Source organism: Trematomus bernacchii, unplaced genomic scaffold (assembly GCF_902827165.1).
Source record: "Trematomus bernacchii unplaced genomic scaffold, fTreBer1.1, whole genome shotgun sequence".
In the NCBI taxonomy this organism is placed as follows: Eukaryota; Metazoa; Chordata; class Actinopteri; order Perciformes; family Nototheniidae; genus Trematomus; species Trematomus bernacchii.
The window spans coordinates 2,357,963-2,376,688 of record NW_022987573.1 but is presented as its reverse complement, the minus strand read 5'-3'; the positions used below and the strand labels follow the sequence as shown (position 1 = coordinate 2,376,688).

General features: G+C 42.7%; 1 protein-coding gene across 1 annotated transcript in view; it reads right to left on the bottom strand.

The window, feature by feature from the left end:
• Nucleotides 1–45: 45 nt before the first annotated feature.
• Nucleotides 46–18,726, bottom strand: part of plxnd1 (plexin D1) — a 63,013-nt gene continuing 44,332 nt past the window's right edge. The window contains 17 exon segments of the mRNA XM_034126285.1: nt 46–1,030; nt 1,917–1,991; nt 2,103–2,243; nt 5,876–6,023; nt 6,117–6,280; nt 6,443–6,547; nt 7,135–7,169; nt 8,441–8,504; nt 10,643–10,746; nt 11,098–11,254; nt 11,678–11,824; nt 11,919–12,117; nt 13,180–13,310; nt 14,371–14,475; nt 15,536–15,648; nt 17,207–17,314; nt 17,935–18,049. Coding sequence (XP_033982176.1) covers nt 914–1,030; nt 1,917–1,991; nt 2,103–2,243; nt 5,876–6,023; nt 6,117–6,280; nt 6,443–6,547; nt 7,135–7,169; nt 8,441–8,504; nt 10,643–10,746; nt 11,098–11,254; nt 11,678–11,824; nt 11,919–12,117; nt 13,180–13,310; nt 14,371–14,475; nt 15,536–15,648; nt 17,207–17,314; nt 17,935–18,049 — 2,028 coding nt within the window. The 3' untranslated portion in view covers nt 46–913.

The window sequence follows — 18,726 nt, the reverse complement described above, 5'->3', positions numbered from 1 at the left end:
AGCACTTGGAGACTTAGAAAAATACACATTGTCATCATTAGACACTTTAAAAGCCTAAATACTGTAATTTATTTCACACTCTGACAAGTCATTTGGCATCACAAATACAGTCTCTCCTTATATTGAGTTCACTTTTTTCTCATAAATGTAAATTTCCCTCTTTTAAATTGGTCAGAATCCAACATTAAGTTCATTCGTTAACAAGCACACTGATCAACACGTCTATACTAATGCAGCTCTTCCCAGTGAACTACATTACATCTTATTCAATAAATCTCAGTCATTTATATTCTCTCCATTTCTCCTCAATCCATCATCAACCTGCAAAGCACATTGGGACGTATCCATCAAAGCACCGATGGGAGCGGGGTCCCCCATCTTCACCAAGCACACCTGAGAACTATGCAGGCCTTAGGAGATGAGGAGTTTATCGAGGTGCTTCTTACTCATCCTGATGAACAGGCCACTTGAAATCATTATAACACATCTATAAATATTGCTATGGACATTATAATACAGTACAGTGCATCATTGGCTCGTTCCCTTAAGAAAAGGGTTCAGTGCGTTAAAATCGCCACCAGGGCTTACTGTAGGTCCCAGTAACTGTAAAGACTCATCTCCACGCCCTTACACCTTCCCTCTAAAGCATAGCTGAGCCAAACTGGAGAAAGATTTGGGAAAATAGCTCGGCATTCCCAGATCAGAGGAGGAACACCTCGTAAATGTACGGCGCTTGAGAGGCAGGTTTAAGTCCTTTGCCACCTTCCACGCTTCTTATAGTCTGTGGGAAATAATGACACTTATGAAGGCTAACTCCTTATGAAGGCAGACATTCCCCAGTAACTATGGAGGCAGGAGAAAGGCAGCTGTCAGCAGGAGAAAGAGATGGCTAGTAGAAAAGACACTGGCAGGTTCAGGCTTCGCTGCAGCACTCGTAGATGTTGTCCTCCACAAGGGCAATGACCTGCTCGAACTTGTGGTGCAGTTGAGTGCGAAGTGCAGTAGGGTTCGACTCCAGAGCGGTCACCACCTGATCGAGGGAGATAGAAAAAGAAACATAGACTTTTAGTGTATGTGGTGCATTCATGCATCCATCTATCTATCTAGGGGGGGGAGGAAATCAGCCACCTGCCTGGACATAGAAAGTTGAGCAAGAGAAAAGGGAAAGCGGCAGAAGAACAAGTGAAGTGCTTCAGCCTCTTCTACAGCCTTCACGCATGCCTCAACACCACAAAAGCCTTAACTCTTCACATATTTACAAAACCCACATCTGCTCTGTTTTTCATGCCCAATAGTTGTCACGGTGTAAGAGGGATTTATGGGCTCTTAGCAGCAGTGTGATACGAAGCAGAGCAAACTGAGCTGGGGCGAGAGAATAGGCAATCAGGGGCCATTCACAGAGCTCTGTGAATCAGACTCTAAGCCCCTGGCCCACGTCAGTACAGTAGCATGACAGAGGGAAGAATCTAAAGGGCATTATCATGAGGGTGCTCCATTAAGGTACAGTAACCACTCACTAAGCCTCTCTTGAGAATAGTCACAGCAGTAAAGAAACACTGGAGAAGACTGAAGGGGCTTGTAAAGGGTTAGTTAATAAAGAAACAGAAAATACATGAAGCAGCAACTTAACCATCTTATTAGGCGGCTAGGGGTGATGGATAAAAGGAGGCTAAACAGCATGTTGTTTGCTTAGAGTGAACACCTTTGAGTGGCAGATTTAAAACAGTTTACAGTTTACAACATTTCTCAACATGCATAAGATCCTCCACACGGATATGTCACGCTCTGATACCCATCTGTTGAAACTTAAAAAAGCAAAAGGGGTCGAGGTGTTCAGCGAAGGGCCAGTTTAAACACGAGTAACATATCGTATCTGATTCTGAGATCAGAAAGACAGAAAGTATCTCCTTTCTTACCTGCGTTCTGTATTTCTTGGCATATTTGTAGATTTCTGTCAAGGCCAGGGTGGTGTTGAATTCATTTCTGTATTTCTGCAGGATGGACAAAAGACTTGTATTAGATTCCACAATAAAACGTGTGATTGATGGCTTTTGTGGAGCCAGATCCCTAACACACAGGGAATTCCTGAACACTTTACTCACTCGTGACTCCTCAGCCAGGTGAGCATTCATCTCCTGCTCGCTAAGAGGTGGCATGTCCTGTATCTGCTTGTAGTAGCACTGCACTCTCTTCTTATACTCTGGGATCTCCTTGGCATACAGCAGCTTGTTGGTAGGGGAGTCCTGAAAAAAACAAAAATGTTGCAATCAGAACATTTCTAACCATTTATTGCAGCAATATCCATTTTAGTTTGGCAGTGTAGCTATGATGCCCGGGAGCAAATGTGAGCAAGCTTGACACAGACTGTCCTTGAGCTCAGTAACTTCCCCCCAGCACCCCCTGGCAGGCATGTTCAAGGTCCATGTAAAACTGCATGCTAAAAGCAATGTAGCAACGCTCCTCTTAGAGATTATCAATAATTTAAACCCTAAATCTTGAATGAAGAGGTTTGTACATCATTGGCAGTCAGGTTTATGTCCTAATAGGGAGCTGTTCAGTAGGACTGGAGGACATTGTTGAAGACCCGATCCAAAGCAGGCTATAGTAAGACAATGGAGGGAGGGAACCGTTTCCTTTCTGCACAACAGGAGACTCACAAACTCGGAGGAACATTCCAGTCTAAACAATACTCCTTCATGCCTCCGCCACTTTCTCCACAGTCACTTCAGGCACTGCTGCTTATTCAAGCACAAAGCAAAGTAGCGGGGCTAAGAGGTTGTGGGCATATTCGGGTTTTAGTGGTGACTACTGTTGCAAGTAAGTGTGTGTGTAGGTGTTGGTGTGCTGTATATGAGAGAAAGGGACAGGGAGAAAGTAGGACAGGAAAAAAGAGAAGGCCAGCCTCAGCTTTCAGCATCAGTGAATGTGCTTACAGCGCACCTTCATATTTCTATGTGTCATGAGTTATTTGTGTCACCTCATTTGTGTATTTCTTTGCATGTGTGTGCATGTTTGTGTGCTTTAAAAGGTGCTAGGTGAGTGGAAAGCCTCCTTCTGATAGGGAACCCTCTCGCTTCCTGTCCACAAGGTCACTTCCTGCTGCTCGCCCATCTGCCTGGTAACCCCCCTGTGACCCCGTGGCCCTCCATGTGTGCATATTGCCAGATAAGAGGGTTTCCATGGAAACACCAACCATTGCTTGGTTTCCTACCCCTCTCTCGGTCACCCCTGCTGTGCTCCTGCTAATCCAGACCCGTACCCCTCACTGCCTGTCCCGAGGCCATCAAACACTCATACAGACGAACAAGTGACTGTCATTGCTAGAGGTAGGTGAAAGTCATAAAAAGTAATTGAAAAATGATAGTATCCTGTGTCATAATTCCACCAAAAAATGCTGTAGAAAAGAAACAAGTCACAGTATAATATGTGAGAAGAGTCAGAAAAGTCATACTCTTGTACGGCATATCAAAAGTTATACAATTATGTCGTAAAAAGTCAGATAATGTCGTATGTCGTAAAAAGTCATAGCATAGTCATAGTAAAGTATGTCATCAAAAGTCATAGTAATGGTAATGTATGTAATGCCATATGAATATCTGAAGAAAACTACAAAGTATAGTATCTCTAAAATGTCAGGGAAAAACGACATGGTATAATATTTTTTAATAAAAGGTCAGTGTTTAGTATCTTGAAAAAAAGTAATACTATAGTATGTCGAAAATATTACAAAAAGGACGTTTTAACGTAAACGTACTGCATATCAAAAAAAGGCATAGTAAAGTACGTCAAAAATGAATATTGTATAATATGATGAAAGTATCAGAAAACTGTTACATAGTATAGTAATGCATCAGTGGCGAGCCGTGAGCTTTATACCTAGGCCCTCTGATCCCCACCCCACCCTCGAAAAAAGAAAAAAAAATAGTTATTACGTCACAGCGTATACTTCAGCGGAATATCAAAACAACGGCCCAGGGTGCAAAACGCATCAATGACAGCGACCCTCTACCACACAAAACAACACCTGTGAACCCAATTTGTGTTCTTTGACATTGAAAATGATATTGCATTGTGTTTCTTACTTTCGTTGCCGTTGTATGTCTTAAGTGTAATTTGGCATGCTTTTATTTTGAAGGCGAGTTCACGCTGTTGACAGGAAGTTGTTGTTGCTATGGAAACAAGAAAAGTTTCACAGCGGGCGGAACTTGTCATAATGTCCGCGATAATAAAACCCACCCATTTAGAGGGAAGATATGATTGGTCAATTGTACTGTCATTTGACATTACTCTCTCGTTCAGTTACTATAGCGGGCCCTCTGTGAATCGCAGAGAGGGCCAGACAGCTTCTTTCATGTAACCCCTACATTCAAACAGAGAATGAACAGGCAGATTCGAAGGATTTATTTCTTTGGAAATGTTATTTTAAATACAATTAAATCAAGTTTTTTTTCGGTAAAACTAATGAAAAAGATAACAAAAATAATATTAAAAAAATATATATTTAAAAAAAATATTATTTTTTTTAATGTTTTTAAATATTATTTTTTGGAATATCTTAGGCCCTCACAGAGGGCCTAGAGGGCCCTGACGGCTCGCCACTGTAATGCATAAATATCTGGAAAGAAATACATGGTAGTAGTCGAAAATGTAAAAAAAGAAAACGACGTGGTATAGTATGTCGTAATAGTCGACAATTAAAAAATAAAGGCATAGTGTAAAAAGTTATGAAATATAGTATGTGTCTCCGGACATGTGACATAGTAGACCTATAGTATGTTGAAAATGTCAATAAAATGACAGTTATATAGTCGTATGATTTAACCATCACTGCAAAACTATATATTATGTATGTTGAGCAATAGATTTATATCATATTGCAGAATATATACTGTAAATGTAAGCACTTTACTGACTCATATCTATAAATGTCTATATCCCCAATTTACTTTCCCAAATGTACAAAGTATCAATGATTCAAATGTCCTACAGTAAAGCATGTTGCCATATCCTTGAACCTGTGACTCCTCAATACGTGCACAGCCAGATGCAACATTTTAATGAGGACGCAGCAGTGTGTGTGGAAACGTCTCATTGTCAGGAGTTGTAATGCATGTCCTTGCATCGAGCATTGAAATGCATGTGGGAATATTTCTGCCGTGAGTGTGCTGGCTCTTTGGCACTGAACTGAAGTGTATAAATCAGACTGTTTCTCAGAGAAAGAGGAGCATCATTTGATGAGTCCTCGGCTGCCTCCAGGGAGGAAGCCACTCAGAGAGAGACAGGAAGCAGAGCGTGCTCAGGGTCACGGTGTCTGAGGGATGAGACGGATTTGTGAGCAGTAAGGACATTGACATGCAAGCACACACACACCCATGCTGACAGACAGACGGACATGCGCTTGCCCGAAAACACGCACACACCCACATCACACGCACAGCACACAAAAAGAGATTCCTGGTGCTCATGACCTTGGATCAGCCGACTCGGCTGAAATAACATGAGGAGAGGTAGATGGAGCTGACAGTCTGAAGGCTTAGGGATAAGAGCTAGGTTCACAGGGGGACTCGGGAGGTGTGTGGTCAAATTCCTCGAGAGACACGAGTCAAAAATGCTGCAAAAAGGACAGGTGTGTCAAAAGTTGAACCCTTTCTCTGAGTCAATGTAACTTCCCAACACCTCCAAATGATATAATTATCACCAGTGTCCATCACAAATAAAGTCCATACAGTAAGTCATAGAAAAAGATGCTCCTTTTAATACCAACATGATCCAGTTTGTCTGTACACCCATCGGTACAGGAATTGCTATTATCTAACTCAGAACATGTAATGTTGCCAGTTTCCAGATAGAAAAATAAAAAGATAGTTAATCTCACCTTTCCGAGCTGCAGGTCAGAAATGGAGCAGGCATCTATGAAGGCCTGGGCGATAACAGACAGACAGGCGTCCATGTGGTCCGTCTTATCGATGTCAAACACAAACTGAGGATTCTTCAGGATGTTCACCCAGAACCGCAGAGGTAAACTGCACACAGACGGAAAGACAAGCTTTTAAAGACTTGCACACCCACAGTGAGTTGCCCAAAGGGGACTTTGAACACAGCGTTCAGATGTCTACCTGTTGGTTTTCCAGATGTGCAGCGTGTCTGGGTCTGTGATGCCCCGCTTGTCAGCCTGCTCCTCCAGGAAGTCAAAGAAGTATTTGATAGCCAGAGGGGGGCGGTCCTGAGGGATGCTGAGGATGGCTTGAAAGAGGTCATCCAGGAACTTCTGAAGAGTTCCCTGTAGAGGAAAAGAAAAAAGGAGATATGGTTTCATGGGATGTGGGAATTTTGAGATGGCTCCTGAGGCTAATAAGGGCCATGGAAAGGAGACATAGAAAGAGGGCTCAGTTGACAGGCTGTTACTTTAGTGTGTTTGTAATGTCTTGCCCCTTATATTCACCTTAGTAGACAGCAGGCGCGTCAGGTAGATTTCAGGAAGGACCTTTTTTCGGTGGCTCGTCCTGTGTGACCTCTTGTGGTCATTTTGATCATCATGAGGTAGGACCTGAAAACCAGAAGCCAAAAGTCAACATACTACACACAGGTTGAAGCAATAAAACCCCTCATAAGAAGCACAATGAATGCTCTACTGTCTCCGCTGTCTCCGCCGTCAGCGGGGGGAATTTTCTGCTTCTTGCATTAGACACATGATCCAGAAACCACATCAGGGTATTTTTGAAGCACGAGATGATATACAGAATTGAGGAAATGATGGAAGTGGGGGAATTCTCATGCTTCTCTCTGGTTGCTGTGTACAGGATCATGTGTCTGACTTGCTCATACAGGTCTAAATGGGGGTAGCGGAATAGTAGAAAACATTAAAATCCACCTACTCGTCAAAATAAAAGACCACAGAACTGTCCTGCAAAACTAACTATTCATCTGGCAAATTGTGTTCAAAGGAACTCATTATTCTAAAGTCAAAGGGCCCATATCTTGGCTGACGTTTATAAAAGAGCTTAAGTGGCATTAGTGCTGTCATGTCCTCTCAGCAGCTTTCCTTTTCACCTCCATTCACCCCCCCATTCTCTCTATCATCATGCCTGCTCCACAGGAAAAGCTCTGGGAATAAACTCTTGACGAGATACTTACCAAGTGTACATACTTCTCGGTATCCAGATCTTTAACTAAAGGAGAAAGAGACAAAGAAAGAAACATACAGCATGAAACAGTGTGCAATCAGCGAGGTGGAGACCTGAGAGAACGAGAGGAGACAGAAGGAGGGGGCACATAGCAGTGTGACAGATAGGAGGGAGAAGAAAAACACACAGGAGGGAGATTGACAGTAGAGCGAGGGAGATAGAGTACATGCAAGAGGAGAAAGTGATTAAGGTGGACTGTGGGCTGGGAGGAGATGGGGGCTGTCTGAGAGAATGAAGGAGAAAGATTAGGAGTGAATGGAGAGAGAAAAGAGAGAGATTAGGGGAGACAGACACAGAGTCTGTGATTGGTTCTGGAGCCGGTGTAATGAGATGGTAATGCTCGGCCAGCGCTGGGAAAGTGCATAAACCTCACTGGTTTATATATAGAACTAAACACAAACACACCGTGTGCATACGTGAACATATATGAATACATGTAGACGCGTTTCCAAACACAAGCTCAAAGCCAAAAATAAACAAAGTAAATCATTGTATGTGCACTAGAGGAAAACAAAGGCATGCATTTGTGCAGATACACACAGAACAGTATTGTGAGTGTTTTCTCATTACAGCCGACTCTGCCAGAGATGCTCCTGCCCAGTGGGCCTCAGTCCAGACCCTCAACACTGATCACAGGCAGGCAGGACAGTGTTTTATATTAGCCAGGGAGCACTACAGGCTCATAACACCCCCTTGACGCTTTGAAGCCGGAGCCAGGTTAGGTCTACATAAGCTTATTTTTGGCCGAGTATGAATGAGAGGAGAGTCTTTGATGGACATAGCCGGAGCAGCACTGAGCTCTGGTCTGGTACTGATTATGTCAGGTAGAGCTTAAGCATAAAATGGACAAGGCCATTAAAAGCTGTACTGTATGTAAACTCATCCATCAACAGGCAGAGCCCTCATTATATTACATGTTGAAGTTGGACAATGGGCCCACTTGTGTCACATTTTTTCCCTAAAGCTGAAATATGCTAATGGATATATATAACACAGAAAAGAGAGTTTTAAATGAGGAGGTGTCGTAACTCCTGTGCAAAGCATTAGTGTTGTGATTTATTAGCTGAGAGTGTGTTTAGATTTCCGCCGTGTCTTTTGGGGACGGGAGGGTGTGTGGTTTCATGTTTACATGAGCGTATCGTGTTCTCGTGAGCAGCTAAGCATGTTCTGTTTCCTGTGATCCAGGGAGTGCGTGTATTTATCCAAGTGTGTGCGACAAAGCGACGGGGAGTGGTTTGTGTTTGAAGGTGACGTACCTCTCCCAAGGGTGTTATCTCTCTTGTCTTTCATGCTCATGGCCAGCGATGCCCCCTCGGGGATCTGTGAAGGGAGAGAGGAAGAAGAAGAAGGGAGGAAAGAAAGAGGAGAATGGACAGAGGGCACAGGGTCAGAGGTGATCCGGGGTGCACCAGAACAGCATCATTAAGCATGCCCTCCAGGGGAGTGCAGTGTTGAGAGGTGTGTGTGTGTAGGTGTGTGTGTGTGTGTGTGTGTGTGTGTGTGTGTGTGTGTGTGTGTGTGTGTGTGTGTGTGTGTGTGTGTGTGTGTGTGTGTGTGTGTGTGTGTGTGTGTGTGTGTGTGTGTGTGTGTGTGTGTGTGCGTGCGTGTGTCAGTATTGCGTGCATCTAGAGTGGTGGCATGTCTGCAGGAGCCTGGCAGGGCTCATTAAAGTCAACCTGCAGTGAAATGGATAGAACAGCCTCACCAGTGAACCCAGACTGTTTGTACACGCTGTAGCTCACTGCTTTCACAGCTCTGTCCCATGGCTCAGCAAAAACTAAACAGAGCACTTAACAAGTACAGGTAAAGGGGCCAAAGGTCGAGGGTCACTGAACGACTGCTCACTCACGGACAAATTAACTTAGACATGAAAAAACATACACATAACCAAATGCTTAACGGCATGATCTTTACTTTATTTTGCAGTGAGTGTTAGGAGTGTGCTTCGGATTTTTTGTGTTTGATTTAAATTGCATTATATTATTATTTTATTGCAAGTTTATAATGCAATAATTTAATCTCCTGAATTAATGTGCCATTAAAATAAAAATATATAGTTTTTTTATAGAATGTACAGGTAGTAAGTGTGTATGTAAGCATATTATTATTAGTAGTATTACTCGTAGTAGAAGTAATGTATGGTAAAGTGAATTCATTGAATATGTAAGAGATGGTTGGTTAGTTTCCTGCATTGATGTATGCATGTGAAAAGATATTGGAATTTGTATTGTTAATGATTGAACATATTAGACTACCATTATGAATGCGTAAGTCTTGAACAGTTAAAATAACAAATGCTTTAAATCATTAAAGCCCCCTTCCATTAGAAATACATATGTTTGCTTACTTTACTTTAATGTTTGACTTTCAGAATGATGGATGAGAGGCGTTTGTTTTAACAGTGATCAGTGTGAAAAGTTTCACTGTGCTCACCTTTCATCTGAGTTGATAATAATGTGGACCTACAAACATTATTTAGTGACATCTCAACTTACTTTAAGCCAGTCGTGGTCTAATATGCAGCTTACACAAGTTGCATGTGAAAACTTGGACTTTTCTGTTAAGTAGGACACATGTTGGCAGCTAAACCCTTTGGAAAATAATACTTTGAACATCCCAACATGACATTAGGTAAGAAGTCATAATGGTAGAAAGTATTTTAAGAGAAATGGGGCTCCTGCTTAAAAAATAGAAGCTCCAAAAAATATGATTTATTAGGTGCAATTACAACCCAATTATCTTATTCATACAACCTGACATAAAGTCACAACATCGTAATTATACTTAATAAATCATCTTTTTCGGAGCATCTACTCATTGTGTGGGCGACTTTTCATCTGGGAAATTGAAAACTATTTGCATATTCATAGATTCTGGTGTTTTTTCACTGAGATAAAAAAAAGCATAAATTAGGAGGGAAGGTGAACAGAAACACAAACTGTTATTCTGTCTTTAAATAATTCCTAGACTAGAGGGGATCTAGGAGTTAGATAATACATTGCACACACATCATTGATGTTGTCATGGTAACAGGTAATTGACAGGTAACCAATTTTGTACTCAATAACAAGTGTTAAACACTACAATTATCCAGAGTTTTCTTTTACTGGACAATGCTTACTAATTATTGTATAATTGCAGTGTATCTATGTTGTCTAAATGCAGAATCTGCATAACAACAGTAGAAAAGTGGCAGCTCTGCTACAGTTTTGTCGCCGTAAATGACCTGTGTCCAACGAGACACATCATACAACAGCAGACAAACACACAAACACCTTCAAACTAAATGTGTGCAGCCACAGAGAAACAGAGAGCGTCTTCCCACCCATGGACAGCCAGTGACACCACCTACAAGGAGGTCTCACCTGCAACACCCCCGCTGTTACTGTTACATATCAGGAATATACATGTTCACAATGACAACACCTACCACAGTGTTCTCACAAACAAACACACACCTGGTAATGGAAGACCGTGTTGAGCTTCTTCCGGCCGTCTTCCATCAATGTGGAGTTATCCAGGTCCTGCAGGACCTTACTGTTGCTGCCAGAGTCAAACCATTCTGAGGGGAAAGGAGACAGGAGAGTTGATATTAGACAATTTCATCCTACATTTGGAAAAGAATATGCGAGACAGAGGGCAGCCGTGCTCTAAGTCTCTGTGTCGCGACCTGTGGAAATATTCTTGCACCATTAATCAAATCAGCTCTGCAGGCTCCACAGCTTTTGGAAGTAATAACTCTTTGTGATTATGACTGTACACTCTCCTCGATGCATTCTGTCATTTATTATATTGCAGCCTCAGGTTAGTTGAGCTTCATGAGGGGAATTGACCTTTTGCAAAGGAGATTACTATATTTCAGAGGGCAGGGGAGGGGAAAGGATGAAAATAATCAGAGAAAATGTGCTCTTACCCAGGTCTACATCCTCTGCTCGGGGCCACTGGGAGAATGGCAGGTTTTTGTAAAAGGCTTCTAAGATTTTTTCCTTCACCTGGCTGATTGTGTCTGTATTCATGACCTTGATTGATATTGAGTCCATGCCACAGCCTTGGAAGGAGACATTGATGTTCTGCAAAATAAACAGAGAGCAACACACTTCAAACTTTGCAAAGTTTTACATTTCAGCTCGACTGAAACTTTTGGCTGTCAAATAAAAAAATCCTGGCACAGTGTCTCATCACAAAAGTCAAAAAATCTTCAGTGTAGCGCAGCATTAAAAAAATCATAGTATAGTATGTCACGAAAAATGGCCCAAAAATGTCAAAGTATATTATCTCATGATAAACTGTAATTAAAAAGTGCAAAGTATAGTGTGTCTTAAAAATGTCAATCGAAATGTCACAGTGATCCAATAAAAGTCACAATATACTATTCCATAAAAAGTAGTTAAAGAATTGATTAAATATGCAACAAAAAAAAAAGTAATTGTATAGTATGTCGGTCAGCGCTACCGAGAGTGTGAAATATAAACTGAGTGTGTGAGGGGTCCGACCTGTGGCTTGGCCTCAATGTTCTCACGCAGCAGCCACTCCTCATTGAGGGTGTAGCGGGCCTTCCCTGTGATGGCGTCTATGGAGCCCTTGTTGATCTGCTGCTTGATTGCACAGAGCAGCAGGAAGAAAGGCTCGCCCACCGTTTCCTTAAGGTCAAGACAAAAAAGTAGAGTCAATAATCAGAAATGTGGTTATTGCTTTTTAATCAAGTCTGCCTCATATAACTGAGCGATGCCCCACCTTGAGGTAGCTGTACATGCAGATAGACATCCAGTTGGTCAACATTTTCTCCACAACGGACTCAGTGCGGCGCAGCATCAGTTTGGGGTTCTTGGCAGCCGAAGCATCAATCAGGTCCACCAGCAGATCCTTCATGATACTGGTGTAGTACTCCAGCTTTCCATGAAGAGCGATGGTGAGCAGAGACGCCAGGCTGCATCTAAAGGGTGAGAAAACAGATTAGCGGAGGAGACAGATGAGCGAAAACAGGCTCATTCAAACATGCCCTGTCAGTACAGTATGTGTGGTCATTGGAGATTTAAAAATAACTATACGCCAGAAGCAACAACATGGTTTCATCCTCCCCACAGCACCTGTGACTGCAGAGCCAAATAAAGGACTGATCTAATGCAGGGAGTGTCCGGGTGAGTAAGTCCAGAGGTGCAGGGGATTTCCCTAACAAAGCCTCTTTAATCCAGGAGAGAGGGGCCACATTAGTCAGTAAGTGCTGACGCTGAGCTGGGACAGGGATGTGGTCTTGCTTCTGGAATTTTTCTCTGATTGTCCACAATGACGGTATTGTTTAAGGACATCAGGAGCGAAAGAGCAATACTGATAAATGACCAAGTATTTACAAAGCTTGAGCAACCACTTTTCTGAACAGTAAACATATTATTTGCGCTGTGCACAGCAGCAACAGACACGAGAAAGTAAAACAATTCTGTTGTAAACACTGGAAAAATACAGACACGCTATTTACACAATGAAATGCAAATCAAAACCTGTATATAAATACTACCGTGTTTTCTTTTTTAGTTTTCAATTATTTGGGCCACAGCTCTGTTTGTTCTACATCATCTCATGAGAAATGTACCTGGGTTTTTATAGCAAGTAATTGTTGCACTATATTCACCAGCTTGTTGCTAACACTATCTGTCTGCTGCTTGTTCCTGGGAAGATGTACAGTTTACAGGTTTTCAGAGGTGTTGCTGAAAGCAGTTGCCAGATGCCACTGGAAACAAGATTAGTGAGTGAACCAACAAAGTTACGAGCTGTAAAACCAATGCAATTAGCTCAAGATAGTAAAACAAGAGAAAATCAGGTTTTTTGTATACGTGTGTTTGTGACTACCGTGAACACCTTTCTAATACATGTACTATAGTCATTTCATCACTTGTTGATAACAAAATATACATTAAAAGGTGCTTTAAAAAATTCCTCCCAATATGGTTAAATTCGATGTAATGGTCTGTCTTGATGGACTCTTTTTTTATGCTTTTACCTGTCTCGTACAGCGAAGTCCTTCTGCTGCTCCAGGGCGTGGACAAACGTGACCAGGAAGTGTTTGTTATTGAGAAGAGTGGAGAACAGAGTGATGCCCTCCTCTACGTTAGGCTTGGTTGTGTTGTTCTCCTGAGGGCAGAAGGGCGATGAAACAGTTATTTCTCTGTGTGGTGTCACCTAAAACTGCATTACACACCTGCTGCGCCCTCCCTAATCTATTTTGCCGGCTCTTGTCTCAAGTGACCAATCTAAACACTTCATCTTTCTATCACACTTCCTCCTTCTGCCTCTTCGGGCACCTCCCTCAGTGTTATCTGTATCTTCTGCTCCGGTCCCAGACTGTGTGTGATTGCCTCTAAATGTGCCGACTCGACTTAATGAGTATGGTCTATATGTGGGTGCGACTAAGCAGCAGTGTGATGAAGTCTTCCCTCTGGACTGCAGCCATATGGTGTGGTTTGCAGTCTGACAGAAGGAGAACAGGGGTGTCCATTAAGATAAATGCCCGCCGATGAGATTTATTTGCTGTGACCTGGAAAACACTTCCTGGGAAGACGATGTGGATCCAAGGCACTTCATCATTGCTAGACAGCCTCCCCCGGCTGCCGACCCAAAACCAGCGCTGCGATCGTTACTTTCTCTCTTTCAGACGTGCACAGACACACATGCACGTGGTTTAGCTTTCATCCCGCATTTGCAGAGTTTTGTGAAAGTGCACGCTCCCTCTCCCACTCTCTCTTTATAACTCTTACTCCCATCCGCCCCTCTACTACACAAATCCACAACAAGAGATGGATTTAGATGAAAAGTAGACTGTTCGGCCGTCCAAGAGCCAGTGGGAAGTGGGAAAACAACCTGCCATCAACTTGGTGGGCAGCGTGTTGTTTGACAAGCTGAAATATTGTGTCTCACTCACTAGAAACCATTGAATGACATGCATTCGTTTTCATATCTGCACACACAAGAGCATGTAAGCTCACTCAAACAGCCCACTGATTTCACTCAACAAACACATTTCAACAAGAAAAATAAAACCACAATGTGCTTTACTTTACTCCTCATCAACAACACGCCGAATGTGAAACCTTAATAAGCTTCAGCGTGCGTGACCCAGTTGAAGCAAGGGAGTGAAAAAGGAGCCACATCAATGCACTCTGGCAGAAGAAACCCTAATGGCTTAACCCCTCACCTGCCAGTCCTGCAGCAGCGGGTGGGTCTCCGGCAGCACTCGAGGGCCCAGGCCATCATACTCGAAGGCAGGCTGGACCAGACTCTTCTCGTAATCCGAAAACATCTAAAACACATAAACACACACACAAAAAAACTGTAATGCAATGTCAGCACTATTCATAAACACAGGGAGATGATAAAGACAGGGAAAACAAAAGAGCTGGCCTTGAGACTTTGGCGGAAAATTGGCTATCGAGAACCAAAGGGCAAAACTCCACAAAGAGACCCTGAGTAGGCCCCTGACTGGCCATGAAAAGGAAACATAACACCGTGACACGAAACGTCATGATCCTTAATGGCTTCAGAGACCGGCTGACCTAGAGCCAAGAGGCAGGCTTTCAACTCTGTCCGTCATTTCAGGACAGCTACATTTGGCTTGTATTCTCACTGTGTCTAAGTCTGTGTCCAACATTGTTGTGTGTGTGTAATCTACAAGAACCAGAAGCTCTAGTAGGAAAAACAGAGCACAAAGGGTCGTGAGTAAAGTGTTTTAGCTGTTTTAGCGGAAAACTATGAGAGACGATGAAGCAGCAACACTTGAATTTATGTTTTCCTCCATGCAGCTTTTCAGCACTCTCCCCACTCACTTCCTTCTTGACTACAAACAGTGTGTACTCCAACAAACCAGCGCAGCTGCCGTTGTGAAAGATCTTGTATACTTGCAAAACAGTGTGGGTGTGTGAGCTGAGTGAGGAGTGTGTTTTGAGAAATCAGGGGGAAAGTTTCCTTGTCTCAGTGCCCGCCATTGTTCTGGCTTCTAGAAGGTCCATGTCTGTGGTTGTAAGTCAAAGCCCCCTGAGTTCTTTTAGTCTGTATCAGTGGAAAAACACCCACAAACTGATAGACCCCAATTCTTCCTTCAAGATGGATCACACAAGAGGAAAATGCTTACCTACAGAGAACACATTAACTCTCCTGCAGGGTGCCAAACTGAGCTACACTTCCCTAGCTGCTGCTGTATGGTTCAAAGTTTCAAGGTGAATTTTCATCCTATATACATGCGTTGGGAAGAAAAATGGGACATGTAGGTGGAAAAATAATAGTTAACCCTATTTTGAAAAATGGTATGGTCAGTCTGCCAGTTGAAATCAGATAGTGAGGAGAAATGGGATAAGCTTTCTCACCTTGGGGAAAAACGTGCGTGTGACAAACTGTTTGTACTCCAGGAAGGGGATGCCCTGGCTGCGATTCAACTCCTTGGTCAGGTCTGTCATGTCCGTCTGGAGCTCTGCAAAGCCTAGAAGGGAAAAAAAAAAAAAATACAGATTTATTCCTGGGACTGTTTGATTTTAAACCACAGCCCTGTTTCTGGCTCCTTAAGCTTCATTTGTTGCTAAGCAAAATGACTCAGAAATCTGTTCAAATGCTAATGCATTACATATCAAATTCTCCCGGTGGGATCTGTGAGAATCTGGGTGAATTCAGTAAAAGAGATTTTAGATGAGACACAGAAATGTATCATTTGATTTCCCTAAATCTAAGCAAAAACGTATGCGCTGATCTTCTCCCCCCTCCCTCTCTTTATTTCAGTCCAGCTCTGGATGCAGGCAAATATTTACCGAATGACAATCAGAGCAGCCAAATCCACTCCTTCATCCAAAACATGTGTGCAGGCGGAGGTTTACAATACATGCTGCAGAAACAGTATCAGCATGTCCAGACACTGACTGAAATCTAAGGCTAATATTGTAGCCACTTTATAGGATAGCATGTTCTAGGAGAGGATAATGTTCTCCTCTAATGAGAGGCTGGAGATCCCTTTATAGAAAAGCTCTTCCTGTCACAGAATGAGAGACATATTTAGGTTACAATGCCAGTTTCTTCAGACTGTGTTTGTGTGGAGAGAAGGGAATGCTAGACCTGAGGGATTTAAACATATTTCATTTGCTCCTGCAGGTTATTTATCCTCCTGCTCACAAAAGCATCCTCTAAACCAGCAGTCAGTTCACACCTTGCTCCTGATTAGACGCAGCATGCCTGAATACCAAACCTCCCTTCTGCCTCACGTTGCAGACAAATACCACAACCCTCTCATTCCTGTGTAACCTGGAATATGTCAATTTCCCATTTTCCTTCACTCCCTCTTCTTTTGCTTTTATCACATCTTTCGTCTTAGCAGAACTATCCGTCGCTTTCTGCACACTCACCCTGAACTCGGCCACAAATCTATCTGTGTCCTCTGACTAAACAACCTCGCCCCCCCACCCCCTCCACTCCCTCCCACGCTTTTGCTTCTCCCCGGACTCACGGCCCTGACTCCCGCTCCTATCGCTTCCTCCCTCCATTTCTCTTTCTCTATCCGTCCCCCCCATCTCTACGCTATAAATCTGGTTGCTCAGACGCGGAGTGGCCTTCACACGGCTTTACTCTAATGCCCTGGAAACACAAATACACTCACACACAGCACTCACACACACGCACACACACACACACACACACACACAGGTCTTGTTCATCAAGGGTAGCCACAGCACAGGCTATGTGCATGTGCATGTGACTGATCATTTGTCAGACACTGTGTTTTATGAGTCATGCTTACTCGACACAAATCTGTCATCTGTTGTATCTCCCTCCCACTTCAGACTAGAAACAATCTCAAATACACACTTTGCAAACACACACACACAAATATATGTGGTCAATATTTCAGTCTTCCCACAAGCCCCTTTTTCATGTCAATCGACAAAAAACATAATTGGCTTTCTAAAAAGCTCCGATAGCACAGCCTGCACAAATCTAAAGGGTGTGTGTGTGTGTGCCTTTCTGTGCATGTGCGGGTTCCTGTGCAAACACACCTTTACGGATCTCATCTCTGATCTGTGACTCCATCTCCTCCATTTGCAGTAGTGTTTTCTGCCAGTAGCGCTCTGCCCTCCGGCTCTTTGTGCAGTACACTACAAGGGCTGGGAAAAACAAAATGCAGTTTGATTATGTTTTCATCCCGGACCGTTATCCACACTGACAGCGTCAAGTAAACAAGACAGTAATCTGTTAGATCAAAAGGATTTAAAGTTTCTGAAATGACACACAGGAATAATTTTTATATCACCTTTTGTCAGCCTGTGAAAAAAATGTACATGAATGTATTTGTGATCATGTCAATAACAATGTTGCTTGTATATCTATAAATAACAGTTATGCACATGTTATTTCAGGAGTTAATTTGCATACAACATCTAACCCTAATGTGGCTTCTGTGAATATCTGCAGACAGATGATTTATAGCAGGATACTGTATGAAAATCCACCATAACACCAATTGTCACCCAAACACCTGCCCTGCACACACACACACGAGGAATGCAGAATACAGTACGCACACACAGACACACATCAGCACACACACAGAGCGGACAGGGAGAGGAACAGTAGGGTCTTTGTGCTTCGGATACTGAAGAGGGATGAATCAGGTGCAGTACACACTGACCCCCAAATTCCTTTTATCTGTTCCACATCTGCAGCATCCATCGCTACAGCAGGCACACATCCATCATCTGCTGGAGAGCGTGTGTACATAACCTACCCACAGTGCACAGCAGCAGCAGCACGCAGCACACCACAATGGACACCACGATGGCCAGCTCGCTGCCTCCGAGCTGCACTATGGCGATGGTGTGACGAAAGTTCCCCACTTGCACCTAGAAAGAGAAAAAGGAACAACACATGACAGTGGAGTGAGCACCTCTTCTGATATGTCATCGCTTTACTATTACCGTTCTTAGAATTATCTTTACATCCTAGTGTTTTTCTCATCATGTCCAATTATGTTATCATATTTTCATACACCTTTTATTTGATCATAGTTAAAGTAGTAGTGGTGTATTGGTGTGCAGCCCATACAGATACCATTCAACCATTGCAGCGGGGAAAATGTTTAAAACATAACATGAAATCATACATTTGATTTAAGTAGTCGACAAAATATTCTGTCTCTTCTCCTAAGCCTAATTAATATAACTATACCACTTAAGGCGGCCTTGCTTACACACAATCTGAGACTTGTATGATCATCCAGTTAGAAGAAGTCTTAAGGGATGAAGAGCATCTCAATTCAGCGCATAAAACATAATTTAATGAGCAATAAAACTCACCCATATACCATGACAAATGAAGCATATCTTCTTGAGAAGGAACATTAAACCTAATGTAACTACAGCTACTTGCAGTGTACCTTAAAATGCTTTTACTATCTTAAAGGTCCCCTATTATAGTGTTTTTCATCAATATATGATAGGTCTCAGATATATACAAAACATGTCTCTGAAGTGTTTGGCTCCAAATACCAAACAGATCATTGTAGCATCCCATAAACCCC